The sequence below is a fragment of the Oryzias latipes genome, chromosome 16 (assembly GCF_002234675.1).
Source record: "Oryzias latipes chromosome 16, ASM223467v1".
In the NCBI taxonomy this organism is placed as follows: Eukaryota; Metazoa; Chordata; class Actinopteri; order Beloniformes; family Adrianichthyidae; genus Oryzias; species Oryzias latipes.
Window position 1 is genome coordinate 18,030,561 of NC_019874.2, and position 18,156 is coordinate 18,048,716.

Below are 18,156 nucleotides of genomic sequence, written 5' to 3' on the forward strand. Positions count from 1 at the left end.
TTGCCTTCTTGATAATCTGATAACTGTATTATATATTGTGGTTGGATTTAACAGTTACTACATGCCGAACAAATTCTCCAGTTGCAACGTGGAGGAGTATCACAATTTCCTTAACAGCGGTGGAGGAGTCTGTCTGTTCAACATACCTCTAAAGGTACAGCATTTGTACAAACCTAGTTTCTAAGGACTCACTCTGATGTTTTTGGTGTTTTTAGTAGTACTTGAGGCATTTTTCTCGTGATGGGGGATTGATATTGGGGAGATTAAAATTGCATTTCTGAGTATTTCTTTATTCAAATCATTGTGAATCAGGAACATATAATAAAAATGTTGTTAGCAAAAGCTTGTTGATGCTACGTAAAAGCTACAAACTCCCTGCTCTGCTCCATTCTGATGTATTTGCTTGTAGACGACTAGATCAAAAAACATCTTTGTTTCACTTGTCTGAGCTGGCATTTGCCTCAAAACCTTTTGGCTGGATGGCTCCGATATTGCTCGCCATTTTTGTTGCACCGGTTAAGTTAGGTTGGGGGTGTGAGGGGCTGTAAGACAGCAGAAGAGCATGTTAAAACTGATGGATGATGGGAAGGGGCAGGCTTACTCCCAAGGGTCCCACCCACAACTCTGAGGTGAATTTCTAACGAACTCTTGCCGCTCTGCAGAAGCTATGTCTTAGATAACAACAGAGGTTTTTCATTTTGGCTAAAAACGCCAGTTGAAAGACTGGGAATACTTTTAAAATAGAATTAAAAAATGATCGAAGTGGGACTATAAGCACATTTTTCATTAACTTAAATAAAAAGTCTGCAAATCGTGTAGTCCCTGTCTTAAACTGACAATAGTTAAAAGTTTGTTTTCAAGTGTGATTGAATAATATTACTCTGGATTTTTTTATTTGTTTCCCGCAAAAGTATTTAACATGTACTGATAGAAGCTCAGTTTGTAGGACAGTGACTTATAATCATATCATCAGACCTTTGGCTGATTCAAGTGAGGAAAGGAGGCTAAGCTGTCAGCTGATTCCCACCTGTTTCAAGCAGATTCAAGTTCTAGAGCTTAAATATGTTCATCCTGCAGAATATTCTGGCATTCACAGGAATCTGGGGACGTTATAGCTGACATACTGTATTTGTAATGGCTTCTAAGCATTCATTTTCAAGACAAGAATTTCATAAAAAGTTCAGATAATTCACCTTGATTGTTTTAGACTCTGTTTCAATTCTTTACTGAATGGTTGATGTACATATTGTTTGAATTTATCTTCTTCTTTAGCTGCTTAACCCTCCAGAATGCGGCAACGGCTTTGTGGAGCCAGGAGAGGAGTGTGACTGTGGTAGTCCAGCTGTGAGTTGTAGAAGTGTATTTGAAAATTTGATGATTAAAAACCCAGTGAATTTGGACTTTACATCAAACGTCCTGATATCTCAGACTGTATTGACAGCGCAAAAAACATTTGGATGACGAGTCTTTGGTTAAAAATGAGGAAAACTGTCAGCTGTGTTTTTTGTGGTTTCTAGGAGTGTGCAAGAGAAGGGCAAAACTGTTGTAGGAACTGCACCTTGACAAAAGGCTCCAACTGTAGCAATGGACTCTGCTGCAATAAATGTCAGGTACGGTATTCTGTCAGTTTTTGAATGAGATCTCAAAGTAAAGTTGGTTTGGACTCAACTACGAACTAAAGCCAAGACTGAGGGACTGTTCAAAGCATGAGGTCTTTGAAGAACTCGTGTGTGGAGTCTTTGAGGTCCTCTCCCCTCCAGAGGGGTTCTCTGATATGTTGCTCCACACAACCTAAAGCCGCTTTGACCTGGATCGTGTGCTGCTGCAGATGGAGCGCATAGGAGTTGTGTGCCGGGAGGCGGTAAATGATTGTGACATCCCAGAAAACTGCTCAGGCAATTCTAGTCAGGTGAGGAGGAACTTCTTTTTCTGCTGCTGTTGCTGTAGTTTACAGAAAACAAAAATATTCCAGGCTTCTTTTGAGCTCTTGTTTCTTTCGTATAGTGTCCACCCAATGTGCATAAGATGGACGGTTACACATGCGAAAAAGATCAGGCAAGACGTTTTGAGCTACATATTGCATCATTAAAGGAAAAACTGTCATCCAAACTTTGGATATCTTAGATTTTGGCTTCATAATAATCATTTTTCTCCTTTTATTTTTTAGGGTCGATGCTTTAATGGAAGGTGCAAAACCAAAGACAGACAGTGCAAGTACATTTGGGGAGAGAGTGAGTGCATTGTTGTCTTTGAAACACACATTTTGTTCAGTTCAGACCTGGTCAGTGATGTCGTAAATGTTTTTCGGGCCTCTCTCAGAGGCAATGGCAGCCGACAAGTTTTGCTATGAAAAACTCAACATTGAAGGAACCGAAAAAGGAAACTGTGGGAAGGACAAGGACACATGGATCCAGTGCAATAAACAGTAAGACGGACCTTGCTTTGGTTGATTGACTCTTCTTTAGCTCTGATGATACATTAAAATTAAAATGTGCTCCTATACATTTTGTGTGTTTGTTAGGGATGTTCATTGTGGATACCTGCTGTGCTCCAACATCTCACCTGCTCCACGCTTGGGGGAGCTGCAGGGAGGACTAACATCTTTCTCTGTAGCTCAGCACAGTGCTTCTCTGGACTGCAGGTAAAAACTGTAGTTTCATAGCCCTAAAAAACATTCGAGTGATAAGTATTTTTTCCCATTTTTTTGAATACCAATAAATACTGTATTTTGAAAATGAATGTAATATAAAACAACATCTAGTTGAAAAAAAACAGTAAAATTCTGAAATTCATTCTGAATTCTTCAAAGCACAATTTTTAATTGAAAGTGGTCTTTGTGTGTAGCTAAAACATTCATTAACAGAAGTATAAATATAAAACAGCATTACAGATTTAAGAGAAGAGAGTCCTTAATTTCCTGTGTGAGTGACTCCATGCTTGTGGTGTGTAGTGGTGCTCATGTGATGATCGATGGAGATACTGACCTCGGATATGTTGAAGATGGGACGGCCTGTGGAACAGACAGCATCTGTTTCAATCACAAGTGTTTACCAGTCCAACAGTTCAACTTCAGCACCTGTCCCGGGACAACTGACAACAGCATCTGCTCTGGACATGGGGTATGCACGTGCACACATGCACAACTTTACATAAAGTGCATATTAAATATGTTTCCTTTTCAGTTTTAGTTGAGTTAGAATTATTTTATTTCACAATATTATTTGCAAAAAAGTGTTTTTTTATTACTACTTTTGAAAATACCCAAGTACAGAGCTGATTTGATATCTACAAATGTTGTCACAAGTAATAGCAATACACATTTTGAATTGATAGATCTGAAATTGTTGTTCAGGGCTTTTTCATCTGATTGATTTGAAATAAAAGCCTTTTCTTTCTTTTTCTGCAGGTGTGCAGCAATGAGCTGAAGTGTGTGTGTCACCTTGGCTGGACAGGAGAAGACTGTGGTTCCATTTCTCCCTTCAGTTATCTTGTAGTGGGACCCACTGCACCTGTTTCAGGTAAATCCCTAAACATTTCCCTCTAAACCTGTTCTATCTTTTGTTCTTTTTTTCTCCCCCCTTATGCACTTCTTGTGTGCATTTTCTCAAAGAACATCATCCCTCATCCTGGCCAGTCTCAGACCTTTTCTTTCTGTGTTGCACTGTTGTTTATTTGAACGAGTTGCACTCATGTCTGCTTATTAAACCAGCTGCATTTGTAGGCACGTCACTGCTTTTGTTTCTTTTATTTTCACACTCATTCTTTGTCGACAGGCCGAAGTCTGACGAAGTGATTTGAGGTCAGATTTGAGTTACTTTTTCATTGTAATTGTCCATTTCCTGCTCCTCTTCCTCTCTCATGTGAATTTGAGTTTAACAAAGGTGATTGTTTGTAACATCCTTTTACCTGAAACGTCCGTAGTGTTTATTTTTAAAGTAAAGCACATGCAACTGCCCCCTACTGTAGAGCTGAAAGGTGAAGTTGGTTATTCTCTCTCCTAGATTTCTCCTTTTAAGCATTTCCTGCTTAAAGTGATGTGTTTTTGTGTTTTGTGGCTTCTGTACCCCCCCCTCAGTCCAGATTACTCCAAGCACCCCTGATCAAACCCAATAAAAAGACATTTAGCCCTTCAATTTGCCTCCTCCCTCTCCCTCAGGTATCACCAGCACTAACATCATCGTCGGGGCCATAGCTGGCTCCATTCTTTTCCTTGGCCTGATACTGGCAGTTACAGCCTGGTGCTATAAGTGAGTGTCCACACACAATGTATAGATGTTCCTGTTTTAATGTGAGAGCTGTGTCAAAACATAAATTAAAGAAGGGCTTTCAAAACAATTCTGTTTATTACAGGAGCTACAAGAAGAGACGCTATGTTGAGTCTGAGGTTCACAGAAGATTCTGTCGGTTTGTTCTCAAACTTTTTTTAGGTCAAATGTTCTCTTTTGAGTGTTATTTGTTTTTATTCATGATTTCATGAGTCCTGATTTATACACAACTATGCCATTTCAAATATTTCCCTTTTGCAAAAGAGTATAATTTAATTTTTTTAGGAACGTTGTGTTCTTTTTCCTTTGAAAGTATTTCTTTTTGCAGCAACTAAAGGTAGTCATCTGTGTTTCCAGACAAATCCCCCCTGGTGACTATGTCACCAAGCCTGGGGATGCAGATTCCTTTTACAGTGACATGCCTCCGGGCATCAGCACAAACTCGGGCTGCAGCTCCAAGAAGAGGTCAGCCTGCCTGTCTCACCTGCAGATTTGCACCTTGTCCTTCACAGCCTCCATCCCATCCATTTCTCAGAACATCTCACTGTTTGGCTTCAGGTGTGCCATCCCATTGGGTCATTTGTTTGCTGTTATTGCGTGTGCAGGTGTGAGGTTTTTCCACTTGTTGCATCGCCAATAGGTGCTCTCTTGCTTTCATCACATGCTTTGTGAGTTTCTCTCCATTTAGTCTGAATGTTATCAAAATGTCTATGTGAACATTTTGAGAAGAACAATTAGTGAATGGTTGATGCCATTTGATTCCCACCTTATCATATCACGTCACAGCATTACAGTAATCAGATACTATGGAATTTGTATTTTTAACATTCAAAACTCTGACCTTATTGTATGTGTAGATCTAATGGGTTGTCTCATTCATGGAGCGAGAGAATTCCAGATGCCAAACACATTTCGGACATCTGTGAAAATGGAAGACCGCGAAGCAACTCCTGGCAAGGTGGGACTCTCACACCCTACAGGAAACATCAGTATATGTTTCTACTATCAATTTTATAGTTTGGGGGAATTGGATTAAACAGACTTTATGTTGTTTTGTTGTTTTTACTCACATCACTACATGTTTGTTTCTCTTTTTGCAGGAAACCTGAGTGGTAATCGGAAAAAGCTGAAAGGGAAGAAGTTCCGCGCTCGCTCGAACTCCACAGAGTAAGTTTCTCTTTGGATTGTGCTCTACACACCATCTTCTGATAGACATTGGGCTAGTCTGGATCTTTTAAAGGATACTCCTGAAATTCATCAGTGTTAATATGCTGAGAACACATCTCACACAAAAAAGAAATAATTTTGTGGCCTCTTTTCAGCTGGTAACTTGTCCACCTTTTTTCAAGTGACCATAGCAAGCAGGTTTTGAGAAAATTTAAGCAGTTTCAGGTAAATATTACCTCTCAAAAGCAGTACTTTTTGTACATTGAGGCATAAGTGGGGAAGTACTTATTTTGTACCGTACTGGTCTCTATTGGCTTGACACCAATTGGCAAGTGTGTAAAAAAATAAGAGCCTGGCACATAGTGGAGCTGGTAAGGTTTATATTTCAGAAAAGTCATGGATTTTGTGGTACAAGCATCAAATTTGGCACGTATGTACCTTACAGATCCCCTCTTTCAGAAAAGCATGCTAGCCAAAATAAAAAAAATAAAAAATTCAAATTAACAGCCATTTGTAAAGATACTATAATATTACAGAAATATTCAATGTTTATTTGCCCCAGTCGCAACAATATGGGCTGTTCATGCACAGGAAAGGCTGTCTTTAAACTTTAAACAGAATACTATTATATGTATATTCTACTGTATATATTTTAAAATCTTGGATTTTCTAATGTTTAACATTTTTTTCTGAAAAAGGGGATCCTAAGGTACATCCATGTCAAATTTGGGGCTGTACCACAAAATGCACAATTTTTTTAATAACCAGCTCCACTGACTGCTTCACCACAGTTCAGTAGTGTGCAAACAGGCTAAAAACATTAAATCAGCTCAGATTGTTCATTTTAATTCAGTCAAATTTTTTCCATTAGGTTAAAACTGTATTTGTTTAGCAGGAAAAAAACATCTTGGGTAAAACAAATCAACAAATTGGATTTGATAGTTTTACTTTTTCTAACCATTTTCCATGCTGAGCATACTTAAAAGATTGACTTTTCCATTGTTAAATTTGTTTAAAAGGACTATGATTACCATGTTGAAGAAATACTGTTGCATGGACAAATACAGCTGTTTTGTGACCTGCAGTAGTCACAAAACTAGAAAATCACAACTTTTGCATCCCGGTGCTTTTGTGTAACTCATAAGGTTGAAATGCACATCCTTTAAAAGATCTGTTCTCTAATTAAAAAAGGGATTTCCTACTGTGTTTGCCTGTTGACTGCATATATACACAAGAAATCTGTCTCAGCTGCCTTCCAGCCTGCTGTTTGTCTGAAGGCCTCTTGTGCACATCAAGTAGAGTGCTGTGCACCTCTTCCCTGTCTAAGCATGCCACTGACAGAGTGCAAATGAACTGACTGCTTGCAAGGATGTGACCTGTATGCAGCTGTGTTTGCTTGTGGTGCTGTTTTCATCTGAAATCCACGCGCAGGTCTGTCCACCGACTTCACCATTTTTCTCAATTCTGCATCTTGTTTGGAAAGTCTTTGCTCTGCTTTCCTAAAATAATTCCTCTTCCTCTCTTCCCCACTCACTTGCTTATTTCTGGAGATTTTTGTTTCCTTCTCTCTCTGATCCCCATCCTTGTGTTGTGTCTATGCTCCTCCCCTTCCCCTCTCCCACAGGTATTTAACCCCTCGCTCCAAAACAGAGTTTTATGATGTAACTAAATGGGTAGAAGATGTCAATAAAAATACTCAAGGACCTTTCCTTAGGTATATATCCTTGGATCATATTCCTTATTAATATTTTTTGGTTTGAGTTGAAGTTTTGAAATTAAGATCTACTGGGAGTTTGGTTCTAAGAAGCAGAAACCCCTTAAAATATTACAAAAAGCAGGCATGTTAGAAAGAAGTTAGAATCGTTTCCTTTTAGGTTTCAGTGGCTTTAGTTTCAACACAAATTTTAACAGCGTTCTACAAACTTTGAACTACACTATACTTCCAGTTTAACCCCTTCCTTTCTTTACTTCCCCACCATCAGTGTCTTGTTTCCTGTGCATGATCATAGTCGGTGTCAGTGTTTGTCAGCTCCGCCTCACTCCCACTGACTTCACGCACTCAGTGTGATGTCAGTGCAAGCTCTCACATTCTGAATGTCGCACTGACATCATCACTGCGTCGTTTTGAAAGTGTGGAGGATTTTTATGAATGCTTTTTAATGTCTTTAAATAAATGCAAACACATTCAGCTCACAGGAATCTGTAGGCCTTTACTTTATTCATGAGCTTGTTGTTTTAAAGTGGTTACAACATCTACTGATGGACAGAAAGCAAAAAGCTTTTCTTTTGCAAAAACCTAAATAATAAACCTGGGAGATACAAGAATACTCTTAAATTACTGCTGCAATCAAGTAAAATTGATTCATTTTAAAATTTAAGATTCCATTAAATCAAACAAAAATTCTGCAGAGTTTTTGGATATACTAGTACTTATTGGCCCTTTTGGCTTGCCATACATTATAGCAACAACTGAGTCACAGGCATTTGTCAGAATTACAGCTAGAATAGACTTATCAGTATATGAAAGCATTATTAAAAAACTGTCATTTACGTAGCATCTGAAGGATAATAAGTTTAACCAAAGATTCCTTATAGAGTTTGAATGTGGCGTTTTATTTTGAAAATCCAGTGGACTTTTCTTTTCCTTTAAATTTAAATTTCTGCTCTAGACTATGTATCTCAGGTTCGGTTAGAGCAGCACAGCAAGTAAACTATATGTAAATGCTCAGTCAAACATATGTGAGTGACACATTATGTCCCATTCACTGCTGCTTTTTATACCCTCCTTTCTGTGTTACTGCAGTCAAAGGGATTTACTGACAATCACAGCTATGCAGTCTTGTCATAAAACTATACAGGATTTACAGCCTTTGAGACTGAAATTGAGATTAAAAATAATGATGAAAAAATTCAACCTCACATCATAATTTACATTTAGGGTTTTTGTAGTAAAATTTCCAATTTACTGCTGCAGTTCTGGACAAGTTCTCATTTTCAAACCTTTACAATCACCACACTGCGAGTGGTGTAAATGCACAAGCAGATGGGAGGGGCTCTCTTCCTCTCTGATTTTCACATCAGTGGTATGAAGGTTGACAAAACTCTTCAGATTCTTTGTGATTCTGTTTTAATGTGACATAAACCATCATCAGATCATTTTTGTTGGCAAGTAACAGCATGGTCAAAGCTGCACATAATGTCTGACCAGTCGCTTGCATTTTGACTTAAACGACTGTATGACCCAGTTTCAATTTGAGGGTCTAATCACTTGATCCTCATCGCAAAACCCATTCAGACGACATAAGGTTAACATGCTATATTATTTATTTACACATTAAAAGCATAAAAATTCAAATGGAAATTGATTTATAATGCTTTTGAAAATGCCTCATTGAACTATTTGCTTATAATTATTAATCTTTTCATGCAGTTCTCAAAAACTTACCAACATCCTTCTAAAAAATGTATGTTGCCTAGTCTGTATCCTTTTGAATGCCAGTTCTAACTTCTTGTTAAATCATTTGTTCCAAAAGTGGGATTCGTCCAAATGGTTTCACTTCTTCTCTCCTTTTTAACCTCAAATGAAAATCCACTAACGTTTTAGATTGTAATTATATAGAAACAAATGTCAGAAACTTTCAGAAGCCTCTCAGTTTATTTTGTCTGGTTCACCTGTTCAACGTCCTCTTCATGCCAGTCACATTGCAGAAGATCAAGACATGTAGGTGACACAAACAGTTTGATCAATTTGCTGTATTTGAAGTGACAAATTGCCTTTCATCATCATATAACGTTACTTTAGTATATTGTAGAGACCAGATCTCCACATCTAAGTGCACTGACCTTCTGCACTGTAAGTGAATGGCTGGTTTTCCTGCTTCAAAGAGCACCTGAGCAGGTGTAACTAATGAAACATTGTGTTCTCTCCCAGCTCTGGTCAGGTCTAATTTCGTGGTCACCAAAATTCTGCTGAACTGACAGATGTGATCAATTTGTGACAAAAAAGCCTATAAATGTTATTTTCCACCACAATTAATGCAACATTTATGCTCAATTCTTGCTGAGGTAGACCAAGAAAAATGTAAGACTATGCCAACACCATTGCTGGGAGATATCGTGTATGGATTTTTTCCCCTCTCAAATCTATTTATAGCTTTGTCTTTTTTGTTGCATTTTGCAAAGACCCATAAAGAGCAGCTTCTCGCTTTAAAAACATTCAAATCTGATTAACCGGATCATTTCAGAAGGATTTTGTGGCCAGAATCACAGATATTTTTCTCGTCTGTGTCTTTGGCCAACTCAGTCCTTCATCAGCTGATCTAGAGAAAGCAATGGATCAAAAGGGTCAATAGCTCTTTTTTTTCTATTCTTCAGAACATTGTCTCCTGCCAAGTCCCCTACTTCATCCACCGGATCTATTGCATCCAGCAGGAGATACCCGTACCCGATGCCCCCGCTCCCTGATGACCAGAGGAAAGCTAACAGGCAGAGTGCCAGGGCAAGTATAAGATGCAAACACACATTTAGAATTGTACTGGCAGTTATCAGTTTCATGATGTTCTACAGTTGTCTGGGCAAAGAAGGAGGTGTCATCTGCAAAACATCAGAGTGCAATTTCCCTTAAGTAAAACATAACTGTTGTCAATTTCCCCCGATTAACTTCAACATACACTTTCTACGAAATTGGAAAAGAAAAAACAAATAACTTCCTCTTTAGCCTTCTGTTTTCTGCCTGAACTGTTTTGCCAGCTAATGATGGTGTGTATATACTCTTAAGTAACTACAGTGGCTTAAATGTTTCCACATTTTCTCACATTATGAACACAAAGATAATATATTTTATTGGAATTTTATGTGAAAGACTGACACAAAGTGGCAAACAGTTGTGAAGCAGAATTAAAATTATACATAATTTTATTTATTTTTTTCTTACAAATAAAAAACTGAAAAGTGCAGTATGGAAAAGTATTCAGCCCCCTTTTCTCTGAGTGCATCCAGTTGCTTTCAGACATTGCCTGATGACCTAATGATTGACCTAAATAGAGTCCACCTGTGTGTAATTTAATCTCAGTACAAACACAGCTGCTCAGTGAAGGCCTCTGTACAGTGCTAAGAGTATTGGGGAGCAAATGTCACTAAGAAGCCCAAGAAACACACCACACAAGTCAGGGATGAAGTCGTGGAGGAATTTAAAACAGGGTTAGGCTGTAAAAAGATTTCCCAAACTTTAAACATCCTATAAAGAACTTTTCAGTCCATCATCTACAAATGGAAATAGTGTGGAACAACTGCAAACCGAAGACATGGTTGTCCACATAAACTGACACACTGAACAGGGAGAGAACTGATTAGCCCTTGTGCTTTTCAAGGCACTTTAACATTGGGAGTTGGGTCATCTAGACCCCACAAGACAAGTGAAAACTGAACCCTTTTTCTTGAAGATTTGTGATCTTCACTGGTGTCCATGGATTACATGAACCTCTTACCTCTTCACTCTGGATGACCTGCAAAGATTTACTGTGGGAGAATCTGTCCATATAAATAACTATTAGTCATGCAATATTAGTCGTGCACTGCACAAGCCTGGGCTTTATTGATTAGTAGCAGGAAGGTACTCTGGTCATATGTTTTTATATTTTGTTGTGTTTTAATGTAAAGCACTTTGTGTTATATTTTTATATGAAAAGTGCTTTATAAATAAAGTTTGATTTGATTTGATTTGATGAGACCAAATTTGATTTTGGCCAAGATGCAAAATGCTAACACTGCACATCTCTCTGAACATGCCATCCCCAATGTCAAAGATGGCGGTGGCAGCATCATGCTCTGGGGCTGCTTCTCTTCAGCAGGAAGGACAGGAAAGCTGACAGAAAACCTGATGGGGTCTGCAAAGCACTTGAGACTGGGGCAGAGATTAGCCTTCCAACAGGACAACGACCCTAAACATAGAGCCATGGCTACAATTGAATGGTTTTAAATGAAACATATACATGTGTTGGATTGGCCCAGTAAAAGTCCAAACCTACATCCAATCGAGAATCTGTGGCAAGATCTGATTATTTCCGTTTACAAACGCTCTCCATTTCATTTAACTCAGCTTGAATAGTTTTGCAAGGAAGAATGGGCAATGATTTCAGTCTCTAGATGTGCACAGCAAAAAATAAATAAATAACTAAATAAAGCAAAAAAGCCAGAAAAAGACTTGCAGGTGTAATTGCAGCAGAAGGGGGTTCCACAAAGTAGTGACTCAGGGGGGTTGAATACTTTTGCACACTGCACTTTTCAGTTATTTGTAAAAAGAAAAAATGAGAATGTATAATTTTATTTCTACTTTATTATTGTTTGCCACTTTGTGTTGGTTTTTTCACATAAGATGCCAGTAAAATACATCTACGTTCGCGGTCATAATATGAAAAACTGTGGAAAAGTTCACGGGTTATGAGTATTTTTTGAAAACCACTGTACATTACAATTATTTTACGAAAGTAGTTTGGCTTTTGTTTTAAAAAGGAAAAACGAGACAGTGCAAAACCTGCTTGGAATGCACCAGGTTTTGCACTTGCTTGCAAAACATTTGCTTGGCACGCAACTTTCAGCTGAATGAAAGATAAAACCATTTAACTGAAGTAGTGAAGGTATGGAAACCTAGTCTCTTGTGTTTCTGGAAACACTAGTTTCTCCAGCTTTCTTGATTTACTTAATCAACCAGGTTACTTGACTTTCATTATTAATTTAAAGTTTGCAATACTGTACTTCACATAAACACGAGGCATCAAAATCAAACCTGAACAGCAAGCATCTTACATTGAAGGACTTTCTTTAGACAAATTCTTAGTGGTATTAAAGAAAAATTAGAAATAAAACAGGAAGAAAAATTAAAATGCATCTTTTTCTTTTCTTCTTTCTAGCTGTGGGAAACCTCAATATAACAGCTGTATTTTCTCACCTGCCAAAGCCCTGGAAGAAACACAAGTGTCTCTTCTCCTCTACGAATGGAAAACACAAACATGAAAACAAAATTAACTCGAGGCTACTTCAGAGAAAGGGAGCCAACCCCCACCAAACAGAAGGTAGACAAAGCTCTGTTTAAGGCTGTCTTTCCAGACGCCACCTGCAGAGGGCAGTGTGGAGAAAAACAAGCACCACATCTGCTGCAGAGCAGCTGGATATCAGACTGAGCTCTTCCTGTCTGCTCAAGCTTAAGAAAATGGGGACTGGAGAGCATAGAAACCACAACTACTTGCCCCCCATCTTTTTTCTTGCACACCTCAACCCCACTGAGATGTTACAGCTCCTCCTTAAAGGGAGCAGCAGAGCCAGGAGCAGGCCACTGCATCACCACTGGACATTTTTTTAACTGCTGTTTTTACGCACGCAAAGCACTGTATGAAGTCCAACACTATATGCACGAGACAACCGAGTAATCAGCAATCTTCTGTTAATTAGAACAACAGCAGACATCTGATACGAAAAGGAAAGCATGCAAAGGTGCAGTGAGTTTTCTAGACAATAAAAACCCCTGTATCACCAACTATAAACCACAACAAAGGAGGTGGCAACAACCTGACCCTTTTACTCCTGTTACTTGGTGTGTGTGTGTTTGTGTAAATATGTACAGTAAATGACACACAGAGTACTCTTCTGCTTTTATTTTGAAGGAAAGAACCCTAGATGCTACTTTCAACTGTGGTGTAGACACAGAAAGCCGTAGAAGCGCTGCTGTTGTTCTTCTATCAAGGTTTCTATTTTTTATATGACCCCTCTGATTTCTTTTCTACATATAATTTCTTAATCTGAGATTTGAACCTCGAGCTTTTTCCATCAAAAACAGAATGTGTGCGTGTTCTTTTATTTTTGTTTTAAATAAACAATGCAACACCCGTTTGTGTGGGGGGAAAAAACAAAAAATGTTCATTAAAGTTGCTGACATGATTCATGATTAGTGCTCATTTAGTAGTTTGAGTAGTTGTGCCATCATCTGAGGGAATTCACCAAGTTGTGTTAGTTGTAGTTATAGATGTGCCTGGTGTCAACATACGAGTTTGAAAAGTCTATCATTAAGACCCCCCCCCCCCTTTCCTTTTTTCCACCACGAACCCCCTGGAGTTCATTCACAAAGGGATGAACATGGTTGACAAATGAGCAAAACCTAAAATGTTGAATTTTAATTGTGCGTTCGATTTAGCTGTGATGACTGAAATATTTAGCCTTGTTAGTGATGAAACTCTGCTGTACAGTGCTTGCTGTTTGAGCTTGTGAAGAGCAACGGCATGACGGTTCCATTTAAATAGTCTCTCCAGACGGTTTTATCTGTGAGGGCGCACTGAGAAACAAGCATGAGAAGACTTTTGCCCTCCTAAATCTTTCTACCCAGACTACTCACGGTCTGAACGATTAAATGAGGATTCAAGCTGGAGAAGTTGTCATTTCCGAGCACCTGTTCCGCTGAATGTTTCTGTATAAACTTTTTGTACGGCTCACTGCTAACAAGCTGTTGAGGACTGGAGTTTGTCACGTTGTTTCAGTGCGGCCACTTTTACCTTCGTCCATCATGTATGCATCAGGATTGTATAGACAAAAACATTGTCACAGTATTGGAATAATAGTGCTAATAATTCTCTTTTTTAAGTACCTTTGTAATGTTCACTTTTTTCTGAGCATACTGTAAATCAACTATTCTAAGTGTAATTAAGTGCATTATTGTAATTAAGTCTGTTGATGAGTTTGAATGGGAACATGTTAAACATATTCGTCCTTCAGCATGTGTTGATCTGTGTGATCCGAGGCTTGAACACTTGTTGGGAAACGGGATGGTGGTTTGCCCAGAGTCACAGCTTTCATCTCTACCCACTCGCCGCTTTTCCGAGCTACTCCAGGGTTAAGGTGTGCAGAAGTCTGGAGTTTAGGATGGAGGTGTCCCGGACTACTGTGAGAGCTCTCTGTGAAGGAGGAGATGTTGCAGGCTGCAGCAATACCCGTGCCGTCTGCAGCGTTTTCCTGCACACACAGCTGGTCCGACTGATTCTTTAGGAACCTCAGTTGCTTACTAGTCACACACCAGTAATGTGGCTCAGTCTTTGGCTAAAAACCTGAATGTATTTTTGTACAGACATTATCTCCAAAAGGCCCTCTCCTCCTGGAAACCAGTTCAAACTCTTTTTGATTTGTGTGTGTGCTTTAGAGACTACTCAAAAACCCACCTATTTTTTTCTCTTTTTATTCATTCAGTATTGTAATATATTTAATATAAAAATAAACTTTCATCAACACATCTGTCTCTGGCACTTCTTTTTTTGTTGTCCACTTATCAAACTCTTTATTTTGTGCAGAAAGACATCCTCCCTGTTTCATTGAGAAGGCTCACGCTCATCTTCCTCAGATATGATAGAGTCTCTTGTCCCAGGTTTTCCAAAGAAGGAATCCTTGCATCCTCACCGCTGGGCATTTGGCTATTTTCTGACAGCCCGCTTACATAAAAAGTCCACGTTTCTCACAACTTTTAGTGCGAGCGAAGTCTCAGCAGCTTTTCCCGAAGTACGTCACTGGATTTCAGGGTGGCCTCTTCATCAAGAGACTGTCGAATGCAGCTTTTCAAATGATCGATTCCAAGCCCTGTCATGGCGGAAACGGGGACCACATGTCGGAAGGTCATGTAGTTCTTCGGTATCATGTCACCAGGCAGCAAATCAGAAAACTCTGCAGAAAGTAAAAATAGAACAATCAAAAAACTGTTAAGAGAAAGTCGAGTTGAGAATCAATTTGTTTTCTATTCTTGATGTAGATTTAAGCTTTTAATACATTGCAATATCAACCTAAAAATAAACAACAATTTTTGAGCACATCAATTATAACACTTATGGAGATCCTTTTGGACGTTTACGTATTCTTGCATTCGGATGGAGGGTTTTCAATTGTTGCAATTATCAACTTTGCCACTAGATGTCCCCAAATCATTCCACTTGTTACAGCCAAGCCTGATTTCCCAGCATTTCAATTTACAGTCAAAACATTGAGGAAAAAGATTCTGCAGCACAATATTTTAGCAAACCACTGGATTTTATTGGATTTCTGTCTTACAGCTAAGCACATTTTTTACATGAGCTTAAAAAAGATGCAACATGGCAACTGGGACAACCCTGCATGTTCAAAAACCTGAGAATAAAATGTTTTGATTATGATTTCACTTTTTTTGCCTAAATCAAAAAGCCTGTGTGGTTTTGTAGGACTGCAGAGCGGCGGGAGCTTTTTTTAGCTGAATTTTCTTTATATGTGTCCTCCATCATCAGAAAAATATCACGAGAACATGTTAAAAACAGTATTTTCATTTGAGGGTTTTTAGGGGACAGCTTATAAACTGTTTTTACAGAGACAAAAATTCAAACCCACCTTCTGGGTTCTTTAGTTGTTCCTTCAGCTCTGCTAATTTGTCTTCAGCATCAGGAAGGTCCATCTTGTTTACAACCAGTAAAGCAGGCTTGGACGCCACCTCTTCTTTGTACAACTCCAACTCCTTCAGGGGAGGATAGAACAGGATGAGATGGTAAAGGAGTTATATGGTAAGCTTTGGTAACGTCAAGACTCACCTTGATAAGAAGCTGCACAGCTTCAAAAGCCGACCTGAAAGGTGTTTTACTTGCAAGCTGGAAACCACAAACATCCACCTGAAATTAGAAATGACACAATCTGGCAAAACTCATTTTATTTCCAGCTGCTTAAACTCTTAAAGTATGTTTGAGTGCCAACATGAGTACTTCATGCCACCACACACCACAAATAAGAGCTGCTTTGTCCTTTCCACGTGTTTCAAGAATTTGTGACCCATGCCTTTGTTCATGTAAGCCCCCTCAATCAACCCTGGGAGATCAGCAATAGAAATCTACCCAAGCAAAAAGTAGAAAGAGCAGTTAACAAAAGGAGTCAATACCATTAAGGATAAAATGATGAATTAGTATAGATTCCATACCTGCTTGTAATCTGGATACATCACTTTGCCAATCTCAGGTCTCAAAGTTGTGACTGAAAAAAAATACAGTGAAGATTTTAGAAACAAAAGAAAAACATAGCTTAAAATTAACAAAGTGCACAAAAACAGAACCATTTTCCTACATGCATAGCTTGCAATCTGAGGTGTTGCATTGGATAGAGCTGCCAGGAGAGATGATTTTCCTGCATTTGGGAACCTATTGGTGATCAGACATGAGACCATCAGAATCTTAAATAATCCTAAATATGTTGTCTTTTCAGTTGTTTGTCCTGACTGAAAAACAATTCATTTTTTTGCTTTCAATCTCACCCTACAAGCCCCAGATCTGCAATGAGCTTCAGGTCAAGCCGTATGTGTTTAGCCTGGCCTTTTGTGGGCTCAAAAGCAGAGTAGAGGGAGCCTCCAGAACCTCCTTTTGCCACCAAGACACGATCGCCCTCCTCATTTAGATCACCTAGTGAATAAAAAAAAAGAGTGACACCTGATGCAGAACATTTCATACAAAATAAACATACAATTTGCTTGACATACCAACAATTCTTCCATCATCAGTGGTAACTGCAATGCCAACAGGAGCAGGGACCTCCACGTCGGTCCCTTTCTCCCCCTTCAGAGCTCGTACACTGACCAAAACAGAAAACACACAAATCCTGACGAGTTCCAAAGCATGTTAACGATAAAAGATGCACCAACCTGCTGTTGCCTCCTGATCCGCCCACAAAACGTTTCAGAGGGTATTTGTCCTTGATTCTCTTCAAAGTCATGTTATTCTTTGCAACTACCCAAACATCCCCCCCATTGCCTCCTTGCCCCCCAAGACGGGGCAAACCCATGCCACCTCCACCTCCTCGGACATACAGGCGAAGATTGTCCACAAAGTTTCCGTACTGTGAAGAGGTGACAAAAAGACGCTGTTTCAATCCAGTCCTATGATTTCCTAATTATTAGATAGATTTGTTGGCATCACATAATGTGGACATGACATTTGCTTTCTTATTTTGTATCGCCAATCATTTAATCAAACAAAGTCGAAGGGCTTTTGAGCAAAGTATATAGCTTTAAAACACTCATGAGTTGCAACGGCAGATAATTTAAACTAAAATTAATTTAACTAACCAATTAAAAACGAAATAATATATAATAAATATGTAAGATATAAAAAAAACTTGCAGGAATTGTGCGAGCAATATTTACTCACTTGTATTTACTGGTTCCTGCTATTATTACATATATTATAATCAGAAAGAAAGAAAAACTTCTGGAGTGTCTACACTGTTCCTGGATAACTGAAGTTTTACAGTTAGGTTCTGCATTTCTCTGGTAAAATTACGCAGAATACAATGTTTACAACAGTGACGATCATCGTCCTAACATCTCATTGCTAGCTTAGCATAATGTTAACTTAATGCCAGCGGACATTTAGCCTGACCTTTAAGGCAAAGAAAAAGTATGATAAACATTAGGAATGTGTATTTATACTCCTAATGCAAGTCATTTGCCTCTTAATGTTTACCTTCCGCAAGCAAATCCTGCTAATGTGGACCATTTCGACGAGTTTGCTATAAGCTGCTAGTAACCATGTGTTTGCAGGAGGGGCCGGAAGTGACGATGGCGTCCTTCCTTCCTATTGGACAAAGAATCCGAGGTGGGTGGGGCACAAACCAAACGTGCTGTTGTTTTTACAAGTTAGTTAAGTAACGGTGGTAGGAGAGATTCTCAAGTTTACAGAAAAAAAACAAC

General features: G+C 38.8%; 2 protein-coding genes across 5 annotated transcripts in view; one reads left to right on the forward strand and one right to left on the reverse strand.

The window, feature by feature from the left end:
• Positions 1-14,701, forward strand: part of adam22 (ADAM metallopeptidase domain 22) — a 64,307-nt gene extending 49,606 nt beyond the window's left edge. The window contains exons 15-32 of one of the 4 annotated variants that reach the window (XM_023964022.1): positions 55-154; positions 1,273-1,344; positions 1,518-1,610; positions 1,829-1,909; positions 2,005-2,055; positions 2,168-2,231; positions 2,320-2,425; positions 2,522-2,641; positions 2,951-3,119; positions 3,407-3,518; positions 4,157-4,247; positions 4,351-4,404; positions 4,623-4,823; positions 5,123-5,223; positions 5,366-5,432; positions 7,057-7,146; positions 9,807-9,930; positions 12,341-14,701. In XM_023964022.1, the coding sequence (XP_023819790.1) occupies positions 55-154; positions 1,273-1,344; positions 1,518-1,610; positions 1,829-1,909; positions 2,005-2,055; positions 2,168-2,231; positions 2,320-2,425; positions 2,522-2,641; positions 2,951-3,119; positions 3,407-3,518; positions 4,157-4,247; positions 4,351-4,404; positions 4,623-4,823; positions 5,123-5,223; positions 5,366-5,432; positions 7,057-7,146; positions 9,807-9,930; positions 12,341-12,361 (1,717 nt within the window). In that variant the 3' untranslated portion in view covers positions 12,362-14,701. The remainder of the gene's footprint in view (positions 1-54; positions 155-1,272; positions 1,345-1,517; positions 1,611-1,828; positions 1,910-2,004; positions 2,056-2,167; positions 2,232-2,319; positions 2,426-2,521; positions 2,642-2,950; positions 3,120-3,406; positions 3,519-4,156; positions 4,248-4,350; positions 4,405-4,622; positions 4,824-5,122; positions 5,224-5,365; positions 5,433-7,056; positions 7,147-9,806; positions 9,931-12,340) is intronic. The other 3 variants (XM_023964024.1, XM_023964023.1, XM_023964025.1) reach the window with 3 other exon arrangements.
• On the reverse strand, positions 14,634-18,058 carry gtpbp10 (GTP binding protein 10). The gene is made up of 10 exons (XM_004077884.4): positions 17,930-18,058; positions 17,110-17,303; positions 16,948-17,039; positions 16,726-16,870; positions 16,539-16,612; positions 16,396-16,448; positions 16,201-16,308; positions 16,016-16,093; positions 15,819-15,942; positions 14,634-15,128 (listed from the first exon to the last, which is right to left on the reverse strand). Exons 1-10 carry the CDS (start codon positions 17,960-17,962, stop codon positions 14,932-14,934), a joined length of 1,098 nt encoding a protein of 365 aa, XP_004077932.1. The 5' UTR covers positions 17,963-18,058; the 3' UTR covers positions 14,634-14,931.
• Positions 18,059-18,156: the final 98 nt, after the last annotated feature.

What these genes read in the sequence shown, in the direction of transcription:
- gtpbp10 (XM_004077884.4), bottom strand. Translation starts at nt 17,962, where the DNA reads ATGGTCCACATTAGCAGGATTTGCTTGCGGAAG. An exon ending in TGATGATGGAAGAATTGTTG is followed by an intron (nt 16,871 to 16,947) that starts GTATGTCAAGCA and finishes TTTATTCACTAG; the next exon opens with GTGATCTAAATGAGGAGGGC. An exon ending in ACAACTAAAGAACCCAGAAG is followed by an intron (nt 15,129 to 15,818) that starts GTGGGTTTGAAT and finishes TACTTTCTGCAG; the next exon opens with AGTTTTCTGATTTGCTGCCT.